Source organism: Hypanus sabinus, chromosome 27 (assembly GCF_030144855.1).
Source record: "Hypanus sabinus isolate sHypSab1 chromosome 27, sHypSab1.hap1, whole genome shotgun sequence".
NCBI classification, from domain to species: domain Eukaryota; kingdom Metazoa; phylum Chordata; class Chondrichthyes; order Myliobatiformes; family Dasyatidae; genus Hypanus; species Hypanus sabinus.
The window spans coordinates 38,053,487-38,081,317 of NC_082732.1; the positions used below are offsets into that span (position 1 = coordinate 38,053,487).

At 44.1% G+C, this 27,831-nt stretch overlaps 1 protein-coding gene and 1 long non-coding RNA gene across 10 annotated transcripts in view; one reads left to right on the top strand and one right to left on the bottom strand.

Moving 5' to 3' along the window:
* LOC132382235 (uncharacterized) overlaps window positions 1-27,831 on the top strand; it is a 49,776-nt gene that overhangs the window by 14,129 nt on the left and 7,816 nt on the right. Inside the window, exon 3 of the long non-coding RNA XR_009508243.1 lies at window positions 26,370-26,555. This is a non-coding gene — a long non-coding RNA (uncharacterized LOC132382235). The remainder of the gene's footprint in view (window positions 1-26,369; window positions 26,556-27,831) is intronic.
* The window catches only part of kif1b (kinesin family member 1B), a 266,957-nt gene that overhangs the window by 7,182 nt on the left and 231,944 nt on the right, over window positions 1-27,831 (bottom strand). For all 9 annotated transcript variants that reach the window (XM_059952248.1, XM_059952249.1, XM_059952247.1 and 6 more), the window contains 10 exons: window positions 20,678-20,792; window positions 15,448-15,581; window positions 15,158-15,219; window positions 12,260-12,405; window positions 10,961-11,200; window positions 7,766-7,837; window positions 6,827-6,951; window positions 4,590-4,739; window positions 4,298-4,490; window positions 335-453 (listed from right to left, as the gene is read on the bottom strand). In XM_059952248.1, coding sequence (XP_059808231.1) covers window positions 335-453; window positions 4,298-4,490; window positions 4,590-4,739; window positions 6,827-6,951; window positions 7,766-7,837; window positions 10,961-11,200; window positions 12,260-12,405; window positions 15,158-15,219; window positions 15,448-15,581; window positions 20,678-20,792 — 1,356 coding nt within the window. The remainder of the gene's footprint in view (window positions 1-334; window positions 454-4,297; window positions 4,491-4,589; window positions 4,740-6,826; window positions 6,952-7,765; window positions 7,838-10,960; window positions 11,201-12,259; window positions 12,406-15,157; window positions 15,220-15,447; window positions 15,582-20,677; window positions 20,793-27,831) is intronic.

A 27,831-nucleotide genomic window follows, 5' to 3' on the forward strand; every position in this document is an offset into this window, starting at 1 on the left:
GGCTGAATGGCCTAAATCAGCTCCTATGTCTTAGGTTTTGTTTATTATTGTGACTTCTATGTTATACCTGCACTGTACAATGCCACGAAACAAACCTCACAACTTATGTCGTGCCAATAAACCCGATTCCGAATGCCACAATCACTATCTCTGACCGTGCATACTACGTTGGCAGCTGCCAATAAATTGCTTCTCAGTTAATTATCCTGGAGATGTTGTTCAGTGATTGCAAACATGAGGAATTTCCTGAAAGTGGAGGGATGAGACTGAAAGGTGGGTCTAAAAGGTGGGTCTTGGTGAGCTGAGGGATCTCACACGGACACAGACACTTTACCTGATTGAACCAGCCAGCAGTGGATTGAAAGCATACAACCAATCGTACATATCTTTGTCGTTGCTCGCTTGCAGAAGTATTCCGCGATGCTTTGTGCACACTGCAAAGGTATTTGCTGTCTGGAGAGCAAAAAAAAAACAAGTGATTACTTCCTGGAAATTCCAAATTCAAATCCTGTAGGTGAGTGTGGATCGAGCTGAAGCGGTTGATGCGAGTTCAATTGCAACATTTAAAAGAAACTTGGATAAGAACATGGATGGGAGGGACATGGAAGACTGGAGTCTGGGTGCAGGTCAATGGGACGAGTCAGATTAATAGTTTGGCATAGACTAGATGGGCTGAAGGTTCTGTTTCTGTACTGCTGGGTTCTAATGACCCTATGGCACAATGCACCAGAGGTATAATGTACAGCAGTCACAACAAATCCCTCTAAATAATTCACAAGCATTTCTAATTATCTTTTATATATTTGGAACTTGCTGAATGTCAAGGGATTAACCTGGAGGAGTTCCTGAGGTATGGAGGGCTATGGTCTGGGTGAAGGTCAGTGGGACTAGGCAGATTAATAGTTTGGCAAGGACTAGATGGGCCAAAGGGCCTGTTTATGTCCTGTGGATGTCTATGACTCTAACTGGATTTTGCTTTCTTGCGTATTTTTGCGCACAGACTGTTTGAACTGCTTCCGTCTGGTAGGCGCTTCAGATCCCTCCAGACTAAGACTAATAGGCACTGGAGAAGTTTTTTCCCTACTGCGGTCACTTTGCTGAACTGTTAACTGCCGGTTAACTGTCGGCTAACTACTACTTGGATTGCACTACTTGTATGTATAATCTATATTTTCATTTATATTTATCATTATTATTGTTATGAGCAGAGAGACAACATCTGCCGGAAGTAAATTCCTTGTATGTGCACAGGTACTTGGCGATTAAAGTCTGATTCTGATTCTGAAAGATATTACCAAAATGAAAATGGTAATTTCTTTTAAGAATTTGATGAAGGAATTTTAACTTCAACCAAACATGCACCTTCTCTGAGCCTCATCAACAGCACAGACTATTTGGTTGTACCAACTCACTTACAGACAACACAAAGAAAGCAAATTAGACCTAAATATATGTACATAGCTCACTCACCAAAGTGCCTACCAGCAAATGTCACCCAATGGAAGAAAGATACCTTGTTGAATCTGTCCTACATACAGCTCAGGTCTACGGATATGCCCAATACATCATGCACACATCCCTCACCAGCACTACAGGATGTACTGCCTCAAGAAGGCGATACCCGTCAAAGACTCCCACCAGCGGGCAGGAGACACAGAAGCCCACAGTCCCACACCACCAGGTCCAGGAACAATAGTTTGCTTCAACAACCAAGAAGCAAAACCCTATTTGCTACCACATTTTAGCAATACTTTGACCACAGTGCACTAAAATTATTATTTTTTGTTCTAATTGTGTTCTTTCTTGTAAAAATTGTGTATAATTGATGTTTATTTCACTGTCTGTTCTGGTGTTTCAACGTACGTGTGACAATTAGAGTTCATAAAAGCTTTATTATTATAAAGATGGAGAGACTGTAGACCAATAATAGGAAATCCATTCGAGAACCACTAAAAGTCACAACTTGTTCACCTCATGGGTCTTTCAGGGTGGAGGGTTGAATTCTACTTGCCCTGGTTTGGGTGACAGATATTAATACTTTATGTTGTAGTCCCGCGAGCTTCTCAGCAATTACACAGAACATTATTGTAGGTTTGTGAGGTTCTTCATGTAATGGAACTACAGACTCGATTACTCCTGCTCAACACAGACTCTCTGTCCTTCTGTGAATGCACTTCTTTCCAAATGAAAGTGGGAATGTCAATAGCAAGCGTCATTTATACTTGAACTTAATAGAAAATTATATATTTTGCATCTGAAGATTTGCAAGTGCAGCAAAATTCAAAAGCACAGAAAATAAAAGAATAAGAACAGACAAGAGGAAGAAATTTCTTTAGGCAGGATGGTGAATCTGTGGAATTTATTGCCACAAACAGTTGTGGAGGCCAAGTCATTGAGTGTATTTAAAGCAGAGGCTGACAGGTTTTTGATTAGTCAGGTTGTCAAAGGTTATGGGGAGAGTGGGGTTGAGAGGGATAATATTTATCAGCCTTGATAGAATGCTGGAGCAGACTTGATGGGCTGAATGGCCTAATTGTGCTCCTGTGCCTTAGGCCATTCATCCCCTCAGGTCTGCACAACCATTCAATCACGGCTGATTTTTTTCCCCTTGCTCAACTTAATTCTCCTGCCTTCTCCCCATTAACTTCCTTACCCATTTGTAACCTATCAAGCTCTGCCTTAAGTACGCTCAATGATTTTGCCTCCGCAGCCCTTTGCACCAATCAATCCCACCGATTCACCTTCTCATTTTGGGGGAACTGATGGCTTTCTGGAGAAAAAGTATCAGATCATTAGATCTTAAAAGATTTTAACACTATGTTCAGAAGTAGCTACTTTCCCACAACCATCAGGTTCTTGAAGTGAGTTGTACAACCATAACACTACCTCAGCGACAGGACACTATGAATCATCTCTTGCACTGCCATGGACTTGTCTTCAAAAGCGTCTTTGTTTTTATTGTACAGCACAGTGCAGGCCCCTTGGCCTGTGATGTTGGGCCGACCTACGAACCTACTTCAAGATTAATCTAACACTTCACACTCACACAGCCGCACCCCCCTCCCCACTCTTCTATCATCTACTTGCCTATCTATGAGTCTCTTAAATACCCCTCATGTGTCTGCCTCTGCCACCACCCCTGGAAATGCATTCCACGCATTCACCACTCTGTACACAATACCTACCTCTGACATCCCCCCTCCTCCAATCAGCTTAAAATTATGCCCTTGTATTAGCCAGTCTGGCCCTGGAAGAAAGGCATTGACTATCTATAACCCTCATCATCTTACACACCTCTAAAAAGTCACCTCTCCTCCTCCTTCACTCCAAAGAGAAAAGCCCTAATTCACTCAACTTTTCCTCATAAGACTTGCTCTCTAACCGAGGCAGCATCCTGGGAAATCTCCTCTGTATCCTCTCTAAAGCTTTCACATCCTTCCTACAATGAGGACAGAACTGAACACGATATTCCAAGTGCAGTTTAACCAGAATCTTTTCCCCATCTTAACTGTCTTGTCTTTAGTTATTTATACTTTATTTAGAGATACAGCCCGGAACAGGCCCTACTGGCCCAATGAGCCACTCGACCCAGCAACCCACCAATTTAACCTCAGCCTAATCACAGGACAATTTGCAACAACCAGATAACCTACTTAACTGGGACGTCTTTGAACTGTGGGAGGAAACTGAAGCACCCGGAGAAAACCCCTGCAGTTCATGGGGAGAACCATGCAAGCTCCTTACAGATGGTGCCAGAAATGAACAGGCTGCAGGCAAGGGTGGTGGAGGTGGTTACGATAGGGTCTTTTAAGAGGCTTTTAGATAGGTACACGGAGCTTAGTAAAACAGAGGGCTATGGGTAAGCCTAGTAATTTCTGAGTTAGGGACATGTTCGGCACAACTTTGTGGGCTGAAGGGCCTGCATTGTGCTGTAGGTTTTCTGTGTTTCTATGTTTCTAAATGAACTCAAATACCCTCAGCTGTTATAGCGTCACATTGTTACCATGGTGTATTCATTTATAATTTACATCTAATTTATATCCTGTGTTTTTCCGTATCTATAGTACTGTGCAAAAGTCTTAGGTACCCAAACACACACACACACACACACACACACACACACACACACACAATCACAAAGATAGATATTGACAAATATAGATTTACACTTAAGACTTTTGCATGTCACTGTATATGTCTGTGATGAAGCAATTTGAGTTTACTGTCCTGTGCACATGACAATAAACTCAACCTGTCTTTGAAAGTTGCCTCACAATCAAGGCAAGGTCAGGCTAACCTTGAGCATCGCCTGCTGATCTTCACTGTATTCCACTTGAGCCGTGGACAGGTTCAGAATGCCTCGCTCCACAGGGTCCTTGTCACTGTTGTATATGAACACGTAAGGGCGGCGGATTGCAACATAATGCTTCACCCAAGAATTCGACTGAGGCTCCATGAAATGCAGGTATCCTTTCTTCGACACCACGGGGCTAAGGCAGAAGAAGACATTTTTTTTTTAAATGGTGCTTTTCTTTCTAAAAGAGGAAGAGGGAAATTGGTAAATTCTGGATTTGACAAGAGAATGTTACCCAGTTCTGATCTCTTCAATGTCAGGAAGAAGGTTCAGGAATTCGTTCTTTCCTGCTCTGGCTAGGTATGAAGTTTCTACTCGAGTAACCATGGGGAAGCCGTCAAACTCCATACAGGGACTAGAGGATCGAGAGTTGGCTTCAGGAGTCCTGTAATGTGAAGACATTTTCATCTCGGAAATCAGCACAGGCTGAGATACAAATGCCCACATGACACTGGCATTGAGATAGTTTTTGTTTACTGTTTCACTCACGATGAGCACTGGTGGCATGGCTGTTTACTGCTCGTCCCAAATTGTCTTTGGAGGTACAGATACCGGTTAGCCGCCCTATTGAATCGTAGCTGAATTAAAGGACAGGATAGCTGACCTATTGAATTGTAGCTGAATTAAACAGTGCTACTGAAGGAGCCATTGTGAGTTTCTCCTCATTCAAATCATGCACAAAGCAGCCACAGAGCATCAGTGAATGACGATTATAATTTGTTACAACATTAAGTAAATACAGAGAATGCTGGAAAAACTCAGCAGGTCAGGCAGTGTCTGTGAATGTAGAAACAATTACTGTTTCAGATCTGAGATCGTAGGGCTGCTTTCATTTCGGGTTCCCTTTGGAGATAGAGCACAGTACAGGTCCACGATGCCCAACTGCACCCAAGTGACTAATCAAGCTACTGACCCGTACATCTTTGGAATGTGGGAGGAAATCAGAGCTGAGGAAACACGTCCGGTCACAGGGAGAACGTACAAACTCGTTACAGACAGCAGTGAAAATGACCCCTTGATTGCTGGTGCTGCAATAGTGTTACACTGACCACTACACTACCCCGCCACTCTGGGAAATCTTTCGACAGGTAGTGACTAATAAATGTCCCCTCCCCTCACCCCCTGTATATAGTCCATTGATGCTGGAGATTGTCCATCTGCAAAGGAGGTGTTACCAGGACTGGAGGAATTGGATAGATTGGGGCTTTTTACTCCTAGGGCATATGCTAAAGGTGACCTTAAAGAGGTACATAAAATCATGAGGGGCATAAGATTTTTTCCCTCACTGTGGAGGGGAGTTTAAAACTAGAGTCATAGCTTTAAGGTGAGAGGGCAAAGGTGTAAAGGGGACCTGAGGGCCATCTTCTCCACACAGCGGGTGATGGGTGAGTGGAATAGACTGCCAGAGGAAGCTGTTGGGTCAGGTACAGTTACACCGCTTAAAAAGCATTTGGGCAGGTACATGTTTAGGAGAGGAATATGGGCAAACACAGAGATATGAGACCAAGTCAGGCATCTTGGCTCGAATGGACAAGATGGGCTGAAGGGCTTGTTTTCCGGCTGTGTAAGTTTATGACCAGCACTTTTTTCTGATCATCAACAAAAAATTGAAGCAGAAGTGCAGGATACAAGAATTCTACTGAAGTGGGTACATAGAAACAGCCCTTCTGAATGAGGAGTAAGAGGTCAGGACGCAGGGTTGATGAACGCAGTACTGTGATGAACTGGTTAAAAGCCAGTGTTCCACTTACTCCCCCACAACACGGCACGTAATGATAATGGTCTAATAAAGTGGCCACTGAGTGTACATAGTGTAGGGTTCTCAGAATATTAACTGTAATGTTAACTGCTAATATTAAAATGGCTTCTCTGTAGTGTTAACAAATGAGGTAATGTTTTTCTATAGCTACAATGTTTGAGTTATAACTACTGATAACAGGGAACGAACCAATGGAAGTCATATTATTCTATCTGTATGTGTGGGAACCGGGGGTCAGTGTGGAGAAGCGAGGAGGAAGGACTTGCGGGAGGCGCGCTGGTAGACCACCACGGTTGGTCCCAGTGCGAGGGTCGTGGAGTTCGGAGGAAATCGAATGGTGGATTGCGGATACTACGTGTGCGCGAACTGTAAAATTCCTATTCTTGGCGCCTTTTTATTTTTATATTTTTGTTTCTCTACTAACCCCATAGTCACAGTAAAATTTATGAAGTGTAATCGTTTAAACGCGCATTGTGTACTGCCTGATATTTTACGTTGTGGGTTGTAGAGGGGTGCATTACACAGCATCTACGCAAACGTGAGACACAGCCTGGCAGACAGTCTGCAGTATCTCCTAGACGAACGTGGGTTGATAGAGCTGGGTGTTGCAATAGCTTAACCAGTCAGTAGGGAAATTTCCCTCTCTTCCAGTGGGAGGAATACCACCAAGCTTACGAGCAGAAAGAAACAGTAGCCGTTAGTTTTAAACTTACTTCTGATCGACTGAGTTGCAGCTGGAATCTGCGAGTGACAGGCAGGTGGAAGAAGGAGTAAGTGTGCTGCTGCTGAAACTGGACACAGATGCATCGCGGCCAATGGGGGAATTCACGTCGGACAGCTGGAACACAGAACATTTCAACAGTATTCAACCCCGAAATCGTCCAGCGTGCACTGTGTGGTATTCAACATATCACAGTCCTCTCAGAACATCAAAAAAGTAATCGGCAATCCTGAAGTTCCACTGCTTTCTCTTCAATGGAAAAAGTATTCTTGAAAAACAACATCTTGTCTATAGAATAATATTCAATATCCTGGGTATGGTTAGCATCTTGATCGTTATTGGTAAAAGTGACGATGGATGAACAAAGCTCTATGCTGTTTGATTAGGAGCTTCTTATTCAGTGATAAAAATGTTCTATACAAGGTTTCGGGCAACACAGATATACATTTACTTTTAAAGGATTTAGGTTCCTTGAAAAGATTTCCAAAGGAAGTTAGATATACAAGTAAGAATTGTTAATTCAGAATACCTAGGAATATCAAATATCCATGTGTATTTGATCACTTGATTGTTTCATCATAGTATGTCAGAACAGACTATTGCAACTCTGATACTTTGCCTGCTACCCGACTGATTTTGTAGGGTTTGGAGAGGGGGACGAGGGGAGGGGTGAGAGGGGGTGAAAGGGGGGGGGAGGGGGATGAGGGGAGCGGTGAGAGGGGGAGGAGAGGGGAGAGGCCCTCAATTATTGTAGGCAATTATTGTACCTAAGGGGTACACAAGAGTGGCAACTGTCCTATTGGTTTAAAGGAATGCAATGTAACAGTACTAAAAACATTGACTCTGTTATGTAAAATGAAAAGGGAACTGCACTGTTTATACTGGTAAATTTATTATGAATAAAGTCTATTTGATTACAAAACACACTTACTTTGCTGTCACTGATGCTGCTGCAGACTTGGTTCAGTTCCTTGTTGAAGGTGTGTGTGAGAAGTCGTAGGCACTGAAAGAAAGATCAAGAACACGTTGAGCAGGTAGGAAACAGGCCAAGGATGCTGATGAACCATAAAGAATAGAAGCACCAATAGCTCTTTTGCTGACTGTAAGCTGTGAGAATCAAAGATACAACAGATTATGCCGGAGTAACACACACCGTACAGTCAAAACCAGTTACTTTCTACAAGCTGTCAGGCTGATCAACACCTCCACCCATTAACCCACCCCTCCACCTCTACATCCACATCAGCCACTCTCTCCACAACCCCTCACTGTCACTTTATGCTTACATTCCACACCTCATACCTACACTAACCCAGTCACCGTCCTACTGTGTTTCCAGAGCCTTGCTGCTCCTAGAAGAGTTCCTCTTGTCAGGAGTCACCCTACGTTCAGAAACTCCTGCACCTCGCATCACTACATCTATATACAATTGGTCTAAAGCTCAAAGTAAATACAAGTCACCATATACCACACTGAGACTCATTTTTGTGGGCATTCACGCTAAATACAAATCTATGTATATAAGCTAATTCCAGGGCTGAAATGGTTGCCACAAGAGGACACAGGTTTAAGGTGCCGGGGAGTAGGTACAGAGGAGATGTCAGGGGCAAGTTTTTTACTTAGAGTGATGAGTGCATGGAATGGACTGCCGGCAACGGTGGTGGAGGCGGACACGGTAGGGTCTTTTAAGAGACTTTTGGATAGGTATATGGAGCTTAGTAAAATAGAAGGTTATAGGGTAAGCCTAGTAATTTCTAAGGTAGGGACATGTTCAGCACAGCATTGTGGGCCGAAGGGCCTGTATTATGCTGTCGGTTTTCTATGTTTCTTATGTATATACGGCCACACTCAATTACTTGTACATGGTGCTTTATAGGATTGCATTTATATTGATATTGATGGTGCTGCACCACGTCCTGAAGAATGACAACAAACGATCTTGAAACGATGGAGGAACTCAGCTTCCGTAGAGGGCGAAGATCCTTCATCAGGACTAAAGAGGAGATGGGTTCCCCTCCAGATGTTTATCTCCCTCCATAGACGCTGCCTGACCTGCTGAGCTCTTCCAGCATTTTTGTGGGGCTAGCCCTTGGGTAGTGGGGTGGAGACGCGTCTTTACCAAAGGAGGTGCAAGGTGCTCCGTCCCTCTGCTAGCCTGCAGGGCACCCTCGGGCAAGGTGTAGCGCCTGCTTAGTGCCATCCCCCTCTCCACCAGATCAGGGTCACGTAAAGCCAAAAGGTGCAGGTGGTGGATGGACGTATGAGCAGCTGAAGTACATCAATCCTCATTATGCGACCACTGATGCCAGGCAAACAGTCGCTGAAGAATATTGATAATGTCTGGGGTCACCCGTCTCACAAAGACACTCCCAGAAGAAAGCAATGGTAAACCACTTATGTAGAAAAATTTACCAAGAACAATCATGATCATGGAAAAGACCATAACATATAGGAGCAGAATTAGGCCATTTGACCTATCAAGTCTGCCCCACCATTTCATCATGGCTGATCCATTTTCCCTCTCAGCCCCAATCTCCTGCCTTCTCCCCGTATCCCTTCATGCTCTGACCTATCAAGAATCTATCAACCTTTGCATTAAATATACATAAAGACTTGGCCTCTACAGTTGCCTTTGGCAAAGAACTCCACAGATTCACCACTCTCTGGCAAAAGATATTGCTCCTCGTCTCCATTTAAATGCGGTTCTAATGTTTTTCTGTCATTCATTCCTTGGGGTTCTCTTCTGTTTTGTGGGTGTCTGTGAAGAGTAAGAATTTCAGGTCATATACTGTATACATTCTCTGATAGTAAATGGAACCTGCCTTAACCACTTTCGCTGGCAGCTCATTCCATTTACTGATGAACAATCCCCCGAGAAGTTCCTACTAAGCATTTAGCCTCCCACCTAAACCTTTGCTCCCCAACTCTTGATTTGCTGCACCTGGGAAAAAGACTGAGCGTACTCTACTGATGTGGTATGGACACAGGTCTTTCTGCATAACTTGTCTATGCCAGCCAGGGTGACTGACTAAGATGGTCTCACTTGCTTGAGTTTGGCCCATTCCCCTCTAAACCAGGGGTTCCCAACCTTCTTTAAGCCATGGATCACTACCATTAAGCAAGGGATCCATGAGGCCCAAGTTGGGATCCCCTGCTCTAAACCTTTCCTTAGTCTTGGCCAATAACACTGGACAGCTTAACGATTTTACTTCCTGAATACTTTTAAGGTGTATCTTATGCATTTTAGGCTGCTGATCATAAAAATCACCATGAAATCTCAACATGCACCATTTTCTTGAAATCACCCATATTTATTACTTCAGCTCATAATTCAAGTCATAATAACTGATGCCAAGATTAAGGAAGGCATTTTTGTTGGTCAAACAGGTCATCAATGACAGGCAATTCGAAGAACTTCTAGTGGGACCGGAGAAAATCGCATGGAAGGCATCCAAAGATGTTGCTGAAAATCCTCTTGGCAACTACAGTGCACTGAACTACGTGAACTGGTTGACAACGTGCTTCAAGCATACAAAAGCATTAAGTGCAGCATGCTACTAAAGATTCATTTTCTGCATTCCCATTTAGACTTCTTCCCTGCAAATCCTGGGACGGTCAGAGACGAGCACGGGGGAAGGTTTCACCAGGACATTGTGGTCATGGAGAAACAGTATTGTGGCAACTGGAATTCCATCAATGTCGGCTGATTATTGATGGACACTTAAGCAAGAAGCCTCAGACACTGAGTACAAATGAAAATCATCAACAAAACATTTTTAGCTTAGTTGAAATACTGTAAAGTGTCAGCACCATCATGCAATTAAATGCATCATGTTCGATAAAAGTTAATTTTTTGTTTCTCCAAATTCCTAAGTAGTTTGAAAAATTATATCTATGTTTAGATTCAGGAGGTCTATCATAAACAAAAAAATAATTCTGAGGAAGCACACTTTCAAAAAAATTAGTTATCCAGTGTAATTATCCCTCACTCCACATACTTTCTGGTCATTATCATATTGAGTTTCATCTTTTGACAAGGTGTCTTGGGACACCATGAAAGGAACAATAAAGGTGTTCTGAGGCCCGATATTAACTGACTCCACAAACAGCCTTGAGCACACAGTACCTTGGTTGCCAGTTCCTTCTCCCGGTCCACCAGGCTTTGAATGTCTGCGGAGTCGTAGCCGCTGCTTTCACTGGGGGTAACAGCGCTCTCGAACGTGGTGGTGGAAATCTGCGAGGAGATGCTGGTGGAGGCGCTGAGCGTCCCGCTGCTCAAGCTCGGGGAGATGGAGTCGCAGAGGGATTTCGGAGCTGCTTCACTGAGTTTCTCTCGCAGCAGCAGCAGGTGCCGTGTCCGCTCAACCTGAGCAAACGTGAACGAACATTAACACCGCAAGACACAAGGCCATTTGGCCCCCTGCTGATTTATTATCCCTCTCGAGCCCATTTTACCTAACTACCCATAATTTTTGATGCCTTACTAATCAAGAATAAATATATCCAATGACTTAGCATCTACAGCTGTCTGTGGCAAAGATTCACCACCCTCTGGCTGAAGAAATTCTTCATCACCTCTGTTCTAAAGGGACGTCTTTCTATTCTGAGGCCGGGCCCTCTGGATCCCCACTATCAGAAACATCCTTCCCACATCCACTCTATCTCGACCTTTCAATATTCAATAGGTTTCAATGAGAACCACCCCGCCCCATTTTTCTAAACTCCAGTGGGTACAGGCCCAGAGCCATCAAATGCTCCTCATATGTTAACCCTTTCATACCTGGGACCATTCTCATGAACTTTCTCTAGACCCCCTCCAATGCCAGCACATCCTTTCTTAGACAAGGGGTTGAAAGCTGCTCCAAGTGTGCCTGGCCAATGTCTTACGGGGCCTCAGTTTGGAACTCAGAGAAAAAAAGTTGCCTGTTGGCCACTGGATTCTTGACCTTTATGTAGCTAGTAGTCTTAGTGAAGCCCAGTGCAAAATACTTTAAACCTTCTTTAAATCAACCCAAAACGTTCCCCCTGAAGACACGGCATGCAGTTTACAGATTGTCCGCATACCCCTCTAAATTGTCCAGCTTGTTCCACTTTTACCGCGTTGCTCCTCCCAGCTGGGTTCGTAGGGCGGTGCAGCAATGTAGCGGGTAGTAAGGTTCAATCGTGACCTTGGGAGCAGCATGTGGAACTTGGACATTCTCTCTATGGCCCCCTGGTCTCCTCCCACATCCCAAAGACAGGTTGTGTGGGCTAATGGCTATCATAAAATGCCCCTTTGGTTCATATCGACCAGACATTGAAGACACTGAGCAACGGAGAAACTGTAATTTTGCTCTGGGCCACAGAATTCCACAAATCCCAGCCTCCTAGGTTACAGAATTCCAAAGGTCCCCAACACACTGGGCTATGGAAATCTGAAGATTACCTCGTGCAAGAGGTCCAGCTTTTCCAGCTCCCACTGGTGTTCCAGGATGAGGCTGTCCCCACGGGGTCTCCAGCCGGCCAGGTTCTCCTCTCCCCTTACGTAGGCAACCGAGGTGTCTAAAATCTTCCTTCTCCTTCGTTGCATTCCTGGAACACACCAGCGATTGTTCCTGCATATTAGACTGTTCAACTTACATCAACACTATGTCTACTGATCATTACAGCAACACTACACCACTATGTCCACTGAACACTACAGTAACATTAACTTTCCACCCACTTACATTAACACCCCACTCAGATATCATGTCAGTAACATTACATCCTCACAGATTAATTTTCCACACACTGTACACTACTCCCATTTAACTCTACAGTAACACTATATCATCATACATTAACACTACACCCAATGACTGGTACAGTAACGCTACACCCCCAATCAGAGTGATTTTTCAAACACAACACTGGAGAAAACACAAACTGGGAATTAGCTACGTATATCGGTAGCCTCAAGTGACGTCCTTCATGATAAATGGAAACACATTTTCTACATGAAGCTACAGATGTCCCCAGTAGCTTCACAATGAGCAATACATTTAAGAACAGAGACACAGTGGCGCAGGGGCTGCCTCATAATTCCGGTGACCTGGATTCAATCCAGACTTCTGGAGGTTTCTGTTTGTGTGTGTCTGTGCGTGCGTATCCGTGTCAGTCTGTGGGCGCACGTGCAGATTGAACTCTCTCCCTGTAGGTCTCTTCTCACAACCCATGCAGGAGCTAGCAGGTTAACTGGCCTCTCCGATCTCCCCCAGCATGCAGGTGATGGGTGGAACTTGGCAGATGACGGGAACGTTTGGAGAATAAAGTCTAATCAGTGCACCCAATGGTCATTGTGGACTCAGAGGGTGGAGGGACCTGGCCCACCAATGCCACACCATGGCTGACCTTTAACTGCTCTTCGAAGCTCCTGATCACTTGAATCAAAGGTCACAAGGTGGGCTGTAACAGTTCAAAATGTCATGTATTTTGAACATGTCAGTTCAAAATGAAAGGTATGACCATGTTAACGGGGTTTAATCACAGACCACCTGAGGGATTTAGAGGAACAAACTTGTAGAGAAGTATTGAAGACTGTTGCAAGAAACATGAGGTTGTTATAGCAGGTGATTTTAACATTCCACATATTGACTGTGAATCGCATACTGTAAAAAGACTGGATGAGATAGAGTTTGCCATTGTAATCAGGAAAGTTTCCTTAATCAGTACGGGGAAGTCCCAACAAGAGAGTGTGCGATATTTGATCTGCTATTAGGAAATGAGACAGTGCAGGTGACAGAAGTTTGTGGCGGAGAACACTTTGCATCTTAAGATTAAGGGAGCTAGGGCTTTACTCTCCGGAGAGAAGGAGGATGAGAGGAGACATGATAGAGGCATACAAGATATTAAGAGGAATAGATAGAGTGGACAGCCAGCACCTCTTCCCCAGGGCATCACTGCTCACTCAGTACAAGAGGACATGGCTTTAAGGTAAGGGGAGGGAAGTTCAAGGGAGATATTAGAGGAAGGTTTTTCACTCAGAGAGTGGTTGGTGCGTGGTATGCACTGCCTGAGTCAGTGGTGGAGGCAGATACACTAGTGAAATTTCAGAGACTACTAGACAGGTATATGGAGGAATTTAAGGTGGGGGGGGGGGGTATATGGGAGGCAGGGTTTAAAGGTCAGCACAACATTGTGGGCCGAAGGGCCTGTACTGTGCTGTATTATTCTATGTTCTAAAGTGAAGGCTAATAGGAACCAGTGATGGACTAACGGCGTCTTTTGCCTCTGGTTCTCTCATCTTGAAAAGCAGTCATAGAGTCACAGAAAAGGGCCCTTCAGCCCATCTAGTCAGTGCTCAACTGTTATTCTGCCTAATCGCATTGAGCTGTATCTGGACTATAGCTCTCTATACCCCTCCCATCCATACACTTGTACAAACCCATCCATGTGCTTATCCAAGTTTCTCTTAAATCTTGCAATCAAATCTGCATCCACCACTTCCTCTGGCAACTCGTTCATACTCTGAATGAAGGTGTTTCCCCGTCCAGTTCCCCTTAAATATTTCACCCTTCACTCTTAACCCATGACCTCTGGTTCTAGTCTCACCCATTCTCAATGGAAAGATCTTGCTTGCATTAACCCTCAATTTTGCATTGTTCGTTCTGTGCCGTGTCGTATGATGTAGACGATCATGGTCTTTCCGTGTCCATGATTGTTCTTGGCAAATCATTCTACAGAAGTGGTTTGCCATTGCCTTCTTCTGGGCAGTGTCTTTACAAGATGAGAAACCCCAGCCATTATAGAGACAATCATCGGATATTGTCTGCCTATCAGTGGTTGTATGACCAGGACTTGTGATCTGCACCGGCTGCTCATACGATCCTCCACCACCAGCTCCCATGGCTTCATGTGACCCTGATCAGGGGCTAAGCAGGTTCTACCCCTTGCCCAAGGGTGACCTCCAGGCTAGTGGAGGGAAGGAGCACCTTATACCTCCTTTGGTAGCAACATATCTTCACCCCACCACCCTCATAATTTTGTATACTGTATCGCTATCAAATCTCCCCTTGATCTCCTCCTTTCCAGTGAAGAAAGTCCTAATCTGTTGAACCTTTCCTATACCTGAGGTCCCCAAGTCACGGCAACATCCCCTTTGTAAACTTTCTCTGATAGGTGACCAGAATGGCACACAATACTCCAAACTGAGCCTCACCAACACCTTGTACAACTTCAACATAACATCTCAACTCCTGTACTCAAACCTAAGCAAGCTCCTACCAAGCTGTGCATGCTAATATTGCAATAGTTATCTGGGTAACGTAGAAAGCGAACCAAATCAGAGGGATCTTGTACTTACCAGGGCTGCCTCTGTCTGCCATTTTGCACAGGCTAAGCTCATAAATACCACTTATTCGATTACTGAAAGAAAAGGAAAAGAAGAGGTCACAACTTTCTGTTTTTGACATCAGTATCTGCTCTCACAATTTACAGTGTTTTACATTTGCCACAAGTCATTTCTGAGAAGCAATAGCTTACAAGTTTAATTACATCAGTGAAAGAATTGTAAGTAAAACTACAGGTAAAATTTCTTCCAATATAAGTTAGAAGAGGCAGCACTTCTAAGCGCCACTTTGATTTTGGAAGTACCAGTCAGGTGTCTTTGCATAGCCGCTGCCAAACAGGTTACGCAGGGAGCGCGGAGGTGTAATCTTGGCATCCCGGGAGTAGAAGACCATACAGATGTCTTTGGTGATCACTGCTGGCTGGATGCAATGGTCAAGCTGCAAGTTCAAAGAGTGCAGAAACAGATGACGATCAAGAGCACAGACAAAATTGTACCATCTTTAAGTCCGAGTGCTATATCTGAATGCACGAAGTGTCAGAAATAAGGCGGAAGAGCTTGAAGCTCGGGTGCGAATGGGTAACTATGATGTTGTTGGGATAACGGAGACATGGCTGCAGGGAGATCAGACCTGGGAAATGAATGTACAAGGGTATACGTGCTATCGTAGGGACAGAAATGTGGGCAGAGGGGGTGGGGTGGCCCTGTTGGTGAGGAATGAGATTCAGTCCTTTGCAAGGGGGGACATAGGGTCAGGAGAAGTAGAGTCTGTGTGGATAGAACTGAGGAACAGTAAGGGCAAAAGGACCCAAATGAGTGTTGTCTACAGGCCCCCAAACAGTAGCATGGATATTGGGTGCAAGTTGAATAGGGAGTTAACATTGGCACGTGGCAAAGGTAATGTCGCAGTAGTTATGGGGGATTTCAACATGCAGGTGAACTGGGAGAATCAGGTTGGTGCTGGACCACAGGATAGGGAGTTTGTAGAGTGCCTATGGGATGCATTCTTGGAACAGCTTGTACGAGAGCCGACCAGGGACAAGACTATTCTGGATTTAGTGTTATGTAATGAACAGGATTTGATAAGCGATCTTGAAGTAAAGGAGCCATTAGGAGGTGGTGATCACAATATGATGTTTTCATCTGCAATTTGAGAAGGATAAGGGCAGCTCGGAGGTGTCAGTGTTGCAGTTGAACAGGGGAAACTATGGAGCCATAAGGGAGGAGCTGGCCAAAGTTGACTGGACAGATAGCCCAGCAGAAAAGACAGTGGAACAGCAATAGCAGGTATTCTTGGGAATAATGTACAAGGAGCAAAATCAGTTCATCCCCCGGAGAAGGAAGGATTCAAAGGGGGAAAGGGGCCACAGTGGTTGACAAAGGAAGTCAGAGATTGCATAGCATTAAAAAAAAGGAAGTATGACAGAGCTAAGGTGAGTGGGAGGACAGATGATTGGGAAGATTTTAAGGAACAACAGAACTTAACTAAAAAGGCAATACGGGGAGAAAAAATGAGGTACGAACGCAAGCTAGCCAGGAATATAAAGGAGGATGGCAAAAGCTTTTTTAGGTATGTGAAGAGAAAGAAGATAGTTAAGAACAATGTTGGGCCCTTGAAGAATGAATTGGGTGAAATTGTTATGGGAAACAGAGAAATGGCAGAAGAATTTAATAAGTACTTTAGATCTGTCTTCACTAAGGAAGACACAAGCAATCTCCCAGATGTATGGATGGGCCAAGGACATAGGGTAACAGAGGAAATGAAACAGATTGACATTAGGAAGGAAACGGTGGTGAGTAGACTAATGGGACTGAAGGCTGACAAATCCCCAGGTCCAGATGGTCTGCATCCTAGGGTACTAAAGGAGGTGGCCCTGGAAATTGCAGATGCATTGGTAATCATTTTCCAATGTTCCTTAGATTCAGGATCAGTTCCTGAGGATTGGAGAATGGCTAATGTTATCCCACTTTTTAAGAAAGGAGGGAAGGAGAAAACAGAGAACTATCGACCTGTCAGCCTGACATCGGTGGTGGGGAAGATGCTAGAGTCCATTATTAAAGATGAAATAGTGGCATATCTAGATAGCAGTGATAGGATTGGGCCGACCCAGCATGGATTTACCAAGGGTAAATCATGCTTGACTAATCTGTTGGAGTTTTTCGAGGATGTAACCAGGAAGTTAGACGGGGGATATCCAGTGGACGTAGTGTACCTCTATTTTCAGAAGGCATTTGATAAGGTCCCACATAGGAGATTGGTGGGTAAAATCAAAGCTCAGGGCATTGGGGGGAAGACATTGACATGGATAGAAAACTGGTTGGCAGATAGAAAGCAAAGGGTAGCGGTGAATGGGTGTTTCTCGGAATGGCAGGTGGTGACTAGTGGGGTGCCACTGGGCTCGGTACTGGGACCAAAGCTGCTTACAATTTACGTCAACGATTTAGATGAAGGCATTGAGAATAACATCAGCAAATTTGCTGATGATACTAAGCTGGGTGGCAGTGTGACATGTGATGAGGATGTTAGGAGAATTCAGGGTGACTTGGATAGGCTGGGTGAGTGGGCTGATACTTGGCAGATGACATTTAATGTGAATAAGTGTGAGGTTATCGACTTTGGGAGTAAGAACAGGAAGGCAGATTATTATCTGAACGGTGTAGAGTTAGGTAAGGGAGAAATACAAGGAGATCTAGGAGTCCTTGTTCATCAGTCACTGAAGGTGAATGAGCAAGTGCAGCAGGCAGTGAAGAAGGCTAATGGAATGTTGGCCTTTATTACAAAGGGAATTGAGTACAAGAGCAAGGAAATCCTCTTGCATTTGTACAGAGCCCTGGTGAGACCACACCTGGAGTATTGTGTACAGTTTTGGTCTCCAGGGTTAAGGAAGGACATCCTGGCTGTAGAGGAAGTGCAGCGTAGATTCACGAGGTTAATTCCTGGGATGTCTGGACTGTCTTACGCAGAGAGGTTAGAGAGACTGGGCTTGTACACGCTGGAATTAAGGAGATTGAGAGGGGATCTGATTGAAACATATAAGATTATTAAGGAATTGGACAAGATAGAGGCAGGAAATATGTTCCAGATGCTGGGAGAGTCCAGTACCAGAGGGCATGGTTTGAGAATAAGGGGTAGGTCATTTAGGACAGAGTTAAGGAAAAACTTCTTCTCCCAGAGAGTTGTGGGGGTCTAGAATGCACTGCCTCGGAAGGCAGTGGAGGCCAATTCTCTGGATGCTTTCAAGAAGGAGCTAGATAGATATCTTATGGATAGGGGAATCAAGGGATATGGGGACAAGGCAGGAACCGGGTATTGATAGTAGATGATAGGCTATGATCTCAAAGTGGCGGTGCAGGCTCGAAGGGCCGAATGGTCTACTTCTGCACCTATTGACTATTGAGTGGCACAGTTGCATAGTGGCTAGTGTAATACTTTACTGTGCCAGTGACTGGGCTTCCATTCCTGCTATGGGAGTTTGCGTAGGGATTTTCTACGTTCTTCCCGTGACCAAGTGGGTTTCTTCTGGGCGCTCCGGTTTCCGCTAACGTTCAAAGACGTACGGGTTAGTGGTGGTAAATTATGGAATGCTATGTTGGTGTTGGAAGCAGGGCAACACTGGCAGCCTGCCCCAGGCACATCTTTGGACCGTGCTGATCATTGACACAAACAACAGGAGATTGAGGGGAGATTTGATAGAGGCATACAAAATTATGAGGGGTATAGAGAGGGTAAATGCAAGCAGGCTTTTTGCACTGAGGTTGGGTAGCACTACAACTGGAGGTCATGGGTAAAGGGTGAAAAGTTCACAGGGAACATGAGGGAAATCTTCACTGAGGGCCATGAGAAGAGAGGAACAAGTGGCCAACGCAAGTGGTGCATGTGAGCTCAATTTCCATTTTTAAGAGAAGTTTAGATAGGTACCTGGATGGTAGGGGTAAGGAGGGCTTAGTCTGGGTGCAGTTGATGAGACTAAGACAGTTTAAATGGTTCATCACAGACTAGATGGGCTAAAGGGCCTGCTTTGGTGCTGTACTTTTCTATGACTATAACATATTTCATTGCATGTTTGGATGTACAGGTGACAAATAAGGATAATCCTTCTTTAATCTTTGCTCCAAGAATATGATTCCATTATAGTTAATAGAACTGAACATCAGAATTGGAACAGAAGACAGAAGCACCATTTACACTGCAGATTCTGTGCTAGCAATCAGTGTGAATTCCTCTCCTTACAAAGTGACACAAATCAAAATGCAGGCGAACTGAAACACAGCATGGCAATCTGCATCTGCATTGGAACAGAGGTCCTTTGTTCGTAAACAATGTGCCCCAAGTTGTACTTTCTCCCCAACCTCAAGAACTCCTACTAAGGCAACTCTGCAATGGTGGGAACCTGACAGAGATGGGTGAACCACTTTGCCGAGCACCTCTGCTCTGTTAGGCCAGATATCCTATTTCAATTCAACTTCCCATTCCCATTCTGACATGTCGGTCCACATTCTTCTGTATTGCCACCATCAGGTCAACACCCAGGTTGAAGGAGCAACACCTCAGATTCCACGTGGGTAGCCTCCAATTGGATGGCACGGACATAGATTTTTCTAACTTCGGGTAATTTCTTCCCCTTCCCCTTTTTCTCTTTTTCTATTCCCCCATTCTGGTTCCTCTCTCACCCCTTTTCTGCTCCCCCTCACCTGCCAATCACCTCCCGCTGATGCCCCTTTCCTTTCGTCCACAGTCCTCTCCTGACAGATTTCTCCTCCTTCAGCCTCTTGCCTCTCCCACCTATCACCTCCTGGCTTCTTCCTTCAACCCCTTCCACGACCCACCCACCTTCCCCCTCACCTGGTCTCACTTACACCTGCCAGCTTGCACTCCCTCCCCTGACCACACTTCCTTATTCTGGACTCTGTCCCCTTCCTCTCCAGTCCCGGAAACGATGGCCCAAAACGCCGACAGTTTATTCCCCTCCTCGGTCACTGCCTGATTTGCTGAGTTCCGCCAGCATTTTGTGTGTGTTACACTAAGGCAACATGTCATTCAGAATGACACAGTCCCAAACTACAGTAACATGTATTTTGTATAAAACACCACACTAGGGCTTAGGAGTGTAGCATGTGTGGCTAGACTGAACGAACCTTGTAACGAATGTGATAGATTAGGGTCTTGGCTCAAAATGTTGACTGCTTGTTCCTTTCCATAGATGCTGCCCAACCTTTGGGGGGGGTGGTGTGTGTGTGTGTATGCCTGTACGTGAGTGTGTGTGTGTGTGTGTGTGTGTGTCTGTCTGTCTGCGTCTGTATGTGCACGTGCTACTTTGGATTTCCAGCATCTGCAGAATCTCTTGTGTTTATGATGGATCAGTTTTTCTGAACCCATTGCAGAAAAACTCTGGCCACAGATTTAATCTGAACTCCCTTGGTTTAAGTCCAGTGAACTGGTCCCTGCATCTTTGCTGCAGTCGAACTGTTGTGAAGCAGGGCTGAACTCAATCAGAAGCCACTACGGATTTTTGGACACAAGTCAAGTGAACTAACCTCCAGGTACGCAGAAAGCGTCATGTAGATCCTTTCTCCATATGGAGTCACGCGGTTTAGGAGGAGGGAATTGTGTAAAGAGCTATCCCAAACGGCCTCAAACCGATAAAAGCTTCTGAGGGGAAACAGAGATAAGGATACAAAAAGTCAGTTTTATTTGTGCAGAGAAGCACACAGTGGCCACTATATTAGGTACACCTGCTCATTAATGCAAATATCTAATCAGCCATTTATGTGGCAGCAACTCGATGCATAGGCTCATTTGTTCTTCAGACCAAACATTAGAATGGGGAAGAAATATGTTCTCAGTCACTTTGACTGTGGAATGATTGTTCCTGCCAGATAGAAACAATTATTTCAGAAACTGCTGATCTCCTGGGATTTTCATGCACAACAGTCTCTAGAGTTCACAGAGAATGGTGTGAAAAACAAAACATCCAGCGAGCAGCAGTTCTGTGGGGGAAAATGCATTGTTAATGAGAGAGGTGAGAGGAGAATGGACAGTCTGGTTCAAGCTGACAGTAACTTAAATAGCCACACGTAACAACAGCAGTGTGTAGAAGAGCGTCTCTGAACACACAACACGCTGAACCTTGAAGTGGACAGGCTACAGCAGCAGAAGACTGCACTGGATTCCTCTCCAGTACCTAATAAAGTGACCACTGAGTGTATATTGTATGGGGACTTAAGGTTAGAGCACTGGATATGTATTTTTCATCTCATTCATGCATTTAATTGTTCCTCTCTCGCTCTCATATACATACACACACACACACACACACACACACACACACACTAAATGCAACTTCAGTTACTAACGTGAAAGATGTTTAAAAAGTTATTGCATCCTTGGGAGCAAGGAGATTCATAAACGTTCTTTGTAAGTGGAAGTCGAAAATTCTTCATCAGCGTTTTTGAAACATAGACACTCTACATAATAGCATTTTGTGATTTAAATGTGCTGCAAATTGCTCTGTAGATCCAAATAAGACTGTAAATCCATAAGATATGGGAGCAGAGTCAGGCCATTTGGCCCATCGAGTCAGCTCTGCCATTTCATCATGGCTGATCCATTTCCCTCTCAGCCCCAAATGTGGGTCTCCCTGGATCAGTTGTCTTACTGTCATGTTCTTTGGTGGCTATCATTGATGAGATATTGTCCTTCACTCTCCAATGCCAAACTATTCACCAAAACAGGGAAGATGTCAGATCATTAACGGCCTATGCACCTGTAACCAGTATCTATATCAGGGATCAGCACATACTGACCAGAAGTGGGACTGATTAATAGGGGGGGTTAAAAATAACAATCCATGACTGCACCGACACACAAGTTCAACTTCTATCTCAAGATCACCATTATTTTCCTGAACAACTCATTTCAAATTATCCTTGTTTTAACCTTTTAATCATTTTCACAATTCAAAATTTCACAGAGTAGTAGGTGTGTTGAACACACTGTCAAGGGTGGGGGTAGAGGCACAGACGTTAGAGATCTACTGAAGGGACTTTTTGGTGGGCACATGGATACTGTGGGGCAGGGAAGGATTAGATTGATCTTAGAGTAGGTAAGGTTAAATAGTCAGCACAACATCGTGGGCTGAAGGTTCTGTAGTGTTCTATGTTCTAATACTTAAATAATGATTTAAAAAGGAGATTCTTGCAAAGTAAATGATGCATTCATACACCATCTCTCTTCTTCTCCACAATCTTCTGATCACGATAATAACCAGGCTGATAAGTTTCCTAACTCAGAGACTAGTTAATCCTCGGCAATCCCATTCATCATGCATATTGAAAGATCGGACTGACAGGTCTGATCTGTGAACATACGTAATGACTGAGTATTTACAACAGGCACAGACAAGGGTACAAAAGGAATTAAGGGAAATGGCTACAGAGCAGGAACCAGCAAATTATTTCAAGAACAGTTACCGCACCACAGCTATCAGGCAGGCTCTTGAACAAAAGGGGATAACTACACGTGCTTGCCCATCCACTGAGATGTTCCCACAACCAATGATCTCACGTTCAGGACTCATATTCTCGTTATTTTTTGCTATTTATTTATATTTGCATTTGTTATCTTCTATACTCTGGTTGATCTTTCATCGATCCTGTTATAGTTACTATTCTTGAGCACACCCACAGGAAAAACAATCTCAGGGCTGTACATGGTGACATACATGTACTTTGATAATAAAATTTACTTTGAGTTTTGATTTTACGAAGTGGCAGAGCAGGCTCACGAGGCTTCTCCTTGTCCTCGTTTCTTAATTGTAATTATCCAGGTTTGATGGTCACTCTACACTGATTACCATTTCCCATGCCTGTAAAATAATTTCCAACTACAATTCCCATGGTTTGATATCACAATCCTCAATACAAAGCTCAAGAATGCATTTTAAAACACTCAGTTTATTCACAGTCAAGATTAATCCTGAAACTCTGTCTATGGTTTTGTCAGTTCAGGGGTTCCCAACCTTTTTTATGCCATGGACCAACACCATTAAGCAAGGGGTCCATGGACCCCACGATGGCAACCCCTGTGTTAGGCTGCCATTGTAAATTCTGTCCCAGGTGCTTGTTGACAATTTTCACCATCCTGCTGTGAAACAGTTTGACCTTGGCCACTTTTTCCAACTTCACACTCATTTTGGCTTTGGATTCCACCCAATGCTCGGATATTACAGCAGCCTCAAGATAACTGGAGACCTGGGCATGAAGATGGGCATCCTGAACGGCCTGTTTTGGTAAGTCCCCACGACAGCAAACCCACGTCCACCCTTCTCCCACTTTTGAGTCAGAGTCTTCCTTCCTGTCCTGCCCCAGAGTCCCCAACTTCCCAAATTGCAATCACATTGTAGGTATTCAGGACCTAATTTCTTTAGCAGGAAGGGCAACAAAGGAACGTAGATCAACCAATACTTCAAGAAGAAACCACGGGTTTGAGAGAAGACAGAAACTCTCACCACATTTGTAATATACCATGACGTGCTTGTAAGGCTGTAAAGGCACAGGTTACTCAAGGCTCTGTCAAGAGATTCAGAAGATCTCTTGACCAATGATACCCAAAAGACCTACCATCGAAGATCTGTCATCAAATATCCCTACCATCCAGGCCGTCTTCTCACAGCTCCCATTGGGCAGGAGGTACGGAAGCCTGAAGTTTTTCACCACCAGGTTCAAGAACAGCCATTTCCCTTCAAACATTTGGTTCTTGAACTAACCGGCACTACCCTAATCACCACCTCAATACAGCAACACCACAACTACTTTGGCCTCTCAAAGTCCAACCCTTTGTGAGGGGTGGAAATGGGCGAGGCCGGCCAACAGGGCTCTGGTGAAGCTGGACAGGCCAATCCCCTGTACAGTGCATTACAGAAACATTGATGAACTCCTGGCATCGACGGCCGATGCACCACTGGAGATGAGGGCCCAAGAAGAAAAAGAATTGGACTTTGTCCAATTTACATTGCACTTAACCTTGTTTTTTTTGGCTTTAGTTGTGCTCTTTTTGTAAAAAAAAATGCATTATTTATGTTTAATTTATGCTTTTCCTGTGAAAGTTGATCATCTGATGCTTTATGTCTGTGATGCTGCTGCAGGTAAGTTTCTCATTGCCCCTGTGTGTACGTGTACTTGTACAGACGACAACAAACTCGACTTTGTCTCTGATTCTCACTCACTCTCGCTTCAAACCCTATCATTCTCTTCCAAGAGGGTATCGAATTTACTCTTGAGAAGTGATATTATATCTACTTCCTCCACTCTTACATGCTTTCCCAACCATAACAATCCTTTGTGTAACAAAGGAAGTTATTTCCTGGCTACATCACTGGAAGAATTCCCTGGAGCCAATGTGTATAAAGGCAAACAACATGCTAGATGATATCATTTGTACCACTAATGTTACTGTACATCTTTGTGATATCCTTACAAAAGGAGCCGTTTGTCAATTCATGAATTTGCCAACTAATTGGTGATAAAAGCATTTGTATTTATTTGGAGATTCAGTGTGGAACAAGGCTCTGTGCAGAAACCCACTGATTTAACCCTGGCCTAATCACAGGACAACTTACAATGACCAATTAACCTACTAACCGTTAGCGTCTTTGGACTGTGGGAGGAAACAGGAGCACCCGGAGGAAACCAATGCGGTCACGGGGAAAACGTACAAACTCCTTACAGACTGCCGGAACTGAACTCCTAACTCCGGAACAGCTCAAGCTGTGATAGCATCATGTTAACTGCCATGCCACCATGGCGACACGTATAAATATAATAACGATGTAACAAAATGAGTTGATTTTAAATGCAAGAATGCTCTTACAGGAATTTAAATTTGCATAGACATGAAATCATGTATACATTCAGTTTCAAGTGGAAATCATTTGTATTATAAGGGAACTGATTCGATTGTAAATATTTTTTTCCCCTCAAAAAAAGGGCTCGAAGTATCATTGCATGTCTATTGTGTAGGTCTTATGTGTATTATTTCCAGACTAGCAGAGTAAAAGATTTATGACTATTTGGTTTCAAGGGACAAACGTTGCCTCCTTGTTGCTTGGCGTGAATGTTAAACGATAAAGCTGAGGGGGCAGGTACAATTAGCTATGGCCACCTTGCCTTTGACTTGTTTCTCAGGTACGAGTCCCAGGGTTATACAGCAGGAATACCAAGCTGCCCATGCTGACCAAGATGTCTATCTGTGCTTACATAAAAATGAATCTCAGGGCAGCATATAGTATCTTACACGTACTTGTATAATAAATAATCAGAGTACTTTGATGATAAATTCCTGCCCTGTAGCCATCCATTGTATTTATGCACCTCACAGGTCATCCCTCAAAATCATACATTCCAGGAAAAATGGTGCACCTTCTCTAGCTCAATGACATCCATGGTGTGAGTGAAGATGAACAGGGGTGGCAGGGAGGGAGTGGGAGTGGGAGTAGGAGGGGGAGGGAGGGAGAGGGGAGGGAGGGAGAGGGGAGTGGGAGGGAGGGAGTGGGAGGGAGGGAGGGAGAGTGGGAGTGGGAGGGAGGGAGTGGGAGTAGGAGGGGGAGGGAGTGGGAGGGGGAGGGGAGTGGGAGTGAGGGGGAGTGGGAGTGAGGGGGAGGGAGTGGCAGAGAGAGGGAGAGAGAACCAGAGGCACAAAGGGGAGGGCAAGAAAAAACAGATAGAGAGGTTGTTCTCCTACCCCTCCGCTACCTTCTTATTCTGGCTTCTTCTCCTTTCCTTACTAGTCCTGTAGAAGGGTCTCAGCCCAAAATGTCAACTGCCTATTCCCTTCCATAGATGTTACCTGACCTGTTGAGCTCCTCCAGCATTTTGTGCGTGAGATTCCCAACTCTGCTGTCTCACATTCTCTCTCTCTCTCTCTCAGCTCCCTCATGCCTTTTCATCCTCTCAATGTTTCCCTTTTAAAATCTTCATCAATTTTACTGATCCATTATGAGGTACAGTATATAACATATATATTCCATTTTAAAAATGTAATAAACACAACTTTTTATATTTTTGCACACTTTAAAATAACTAAGCCATCCGATGTCAGAATTATTGATGTTACATTACACTGTAATATTATGCTGAAAATTAACTGATATCTCACTTTTTTTGCAGAAGCTCCGTACTTCTGATTTTTTAATGTATAAAGTTTTATTTTGTAATTTGTTTTGACCCATAGCTGGAAGTCCTGAGGTGGAATGCATGTCTGGCTCTCAGACTTCATCCATGAGCACCACCTACCCAAGCCCAGTTACAGGACCATGTCGGGAGTGTAGGCGCTGGACCTTTAAGTGGAATATCTCCAGACAGCAAATATGTTTGGAACACAGTTTTTAATATATCTACAGTGAGCAACGTAGCAAGGGTATGTTCTACAGCACAGCACACAAGAGCTGTGTACTAACACAGGGGCTGTTTCTCGGCCGTCTAAGCTCTGTCTAAAGTATTGATGCTACAAGTGAATGTGATGCTTGCTTGTCATTTATACCACAGGCTGTTTTAAACTGCTTCATGATCTTAAGTGAGGCCAAGTGAAGACTCCGCCCTCAGCATCACTCCACACCCTCATCTCGCAGAACCAAATTCTTCCCGATATTACTAATCCAGAACATATTAGAAGTTATTTCAGCTACAGCTGGAATAACTCGGGGAAACGTAACCTGTGTATGTTGTCAAAAGGCTTAATTTAAATTCTCCATTTTATTTTTCGCTGTCCTCGGGCATTAAGTACCTGGAGATCATTTCTCCACCTTGCAGTGCAGCATTTTGCCTACTCCCATCGACCTGCACCTCCTTCACCCTCCAATACCCCACCCATCCATGTATCTATCCAAAGTTTGCTTAAATGTTGCAGTCAAACTCATATCCACCATTACTGCTGGAGGCTTGTTCCACCCTCTGAATGAAATTCCTTCTCAAGTTTCCCCTTAAATATTTCACTTTTCACCCTTAGCCTACAACCTCCAGTTCTAGTTTCACCTAACCTCAGTGGAAAAAGCCTGCTTGCATTTACTCTAACTATATTCCTCATCCATTTTGTACACCTCTATCAAATCTCCCCTCATTCTCCTACACTCCAGAGAATAAAGAATAACCTACTCAACCTTTGCCTGTAACTCAGGTCCTCAAGTCCTGGTTTATCCTTGGAAATTTTCTCTGTACTCTTTCAATTTAAATGATATCTTTCCTGTAGGTAGGTGACCAGAACCATATACATTACTCCAAATTTGACCTCACCACTGTCTTATACAACCTCAACATAACATCCCAACACTTCAAGAAGTTTTACATTCTTCAAAGAATTAAATGAAGGTGTTTGGAAAATTTATTTGTTTATGGTGACAGTTGTGATTGACAACAATCAACAGCACAGGTACCAGCAAATGATTATTTGCACTTAATATAAAGAAGGTACAACAGTTCCTCTACTTTCTTAAAAAAGTTTGCGCAAACTTGGCATGTCACCAGAAGCTCTGACAAACTTCTACAGACGCACAGTGGTGAGTAGCCTAACTGGTTGTATCATGGTCTGGTACGGAAACACCGATGCCCAGGAATGGAAAAGGCTACAGAGAGTGGTGGATACTGCCCGGTCCAACAGAAGCAAAACCCTCCCCACCACTCATGTGGAACACTGTCAT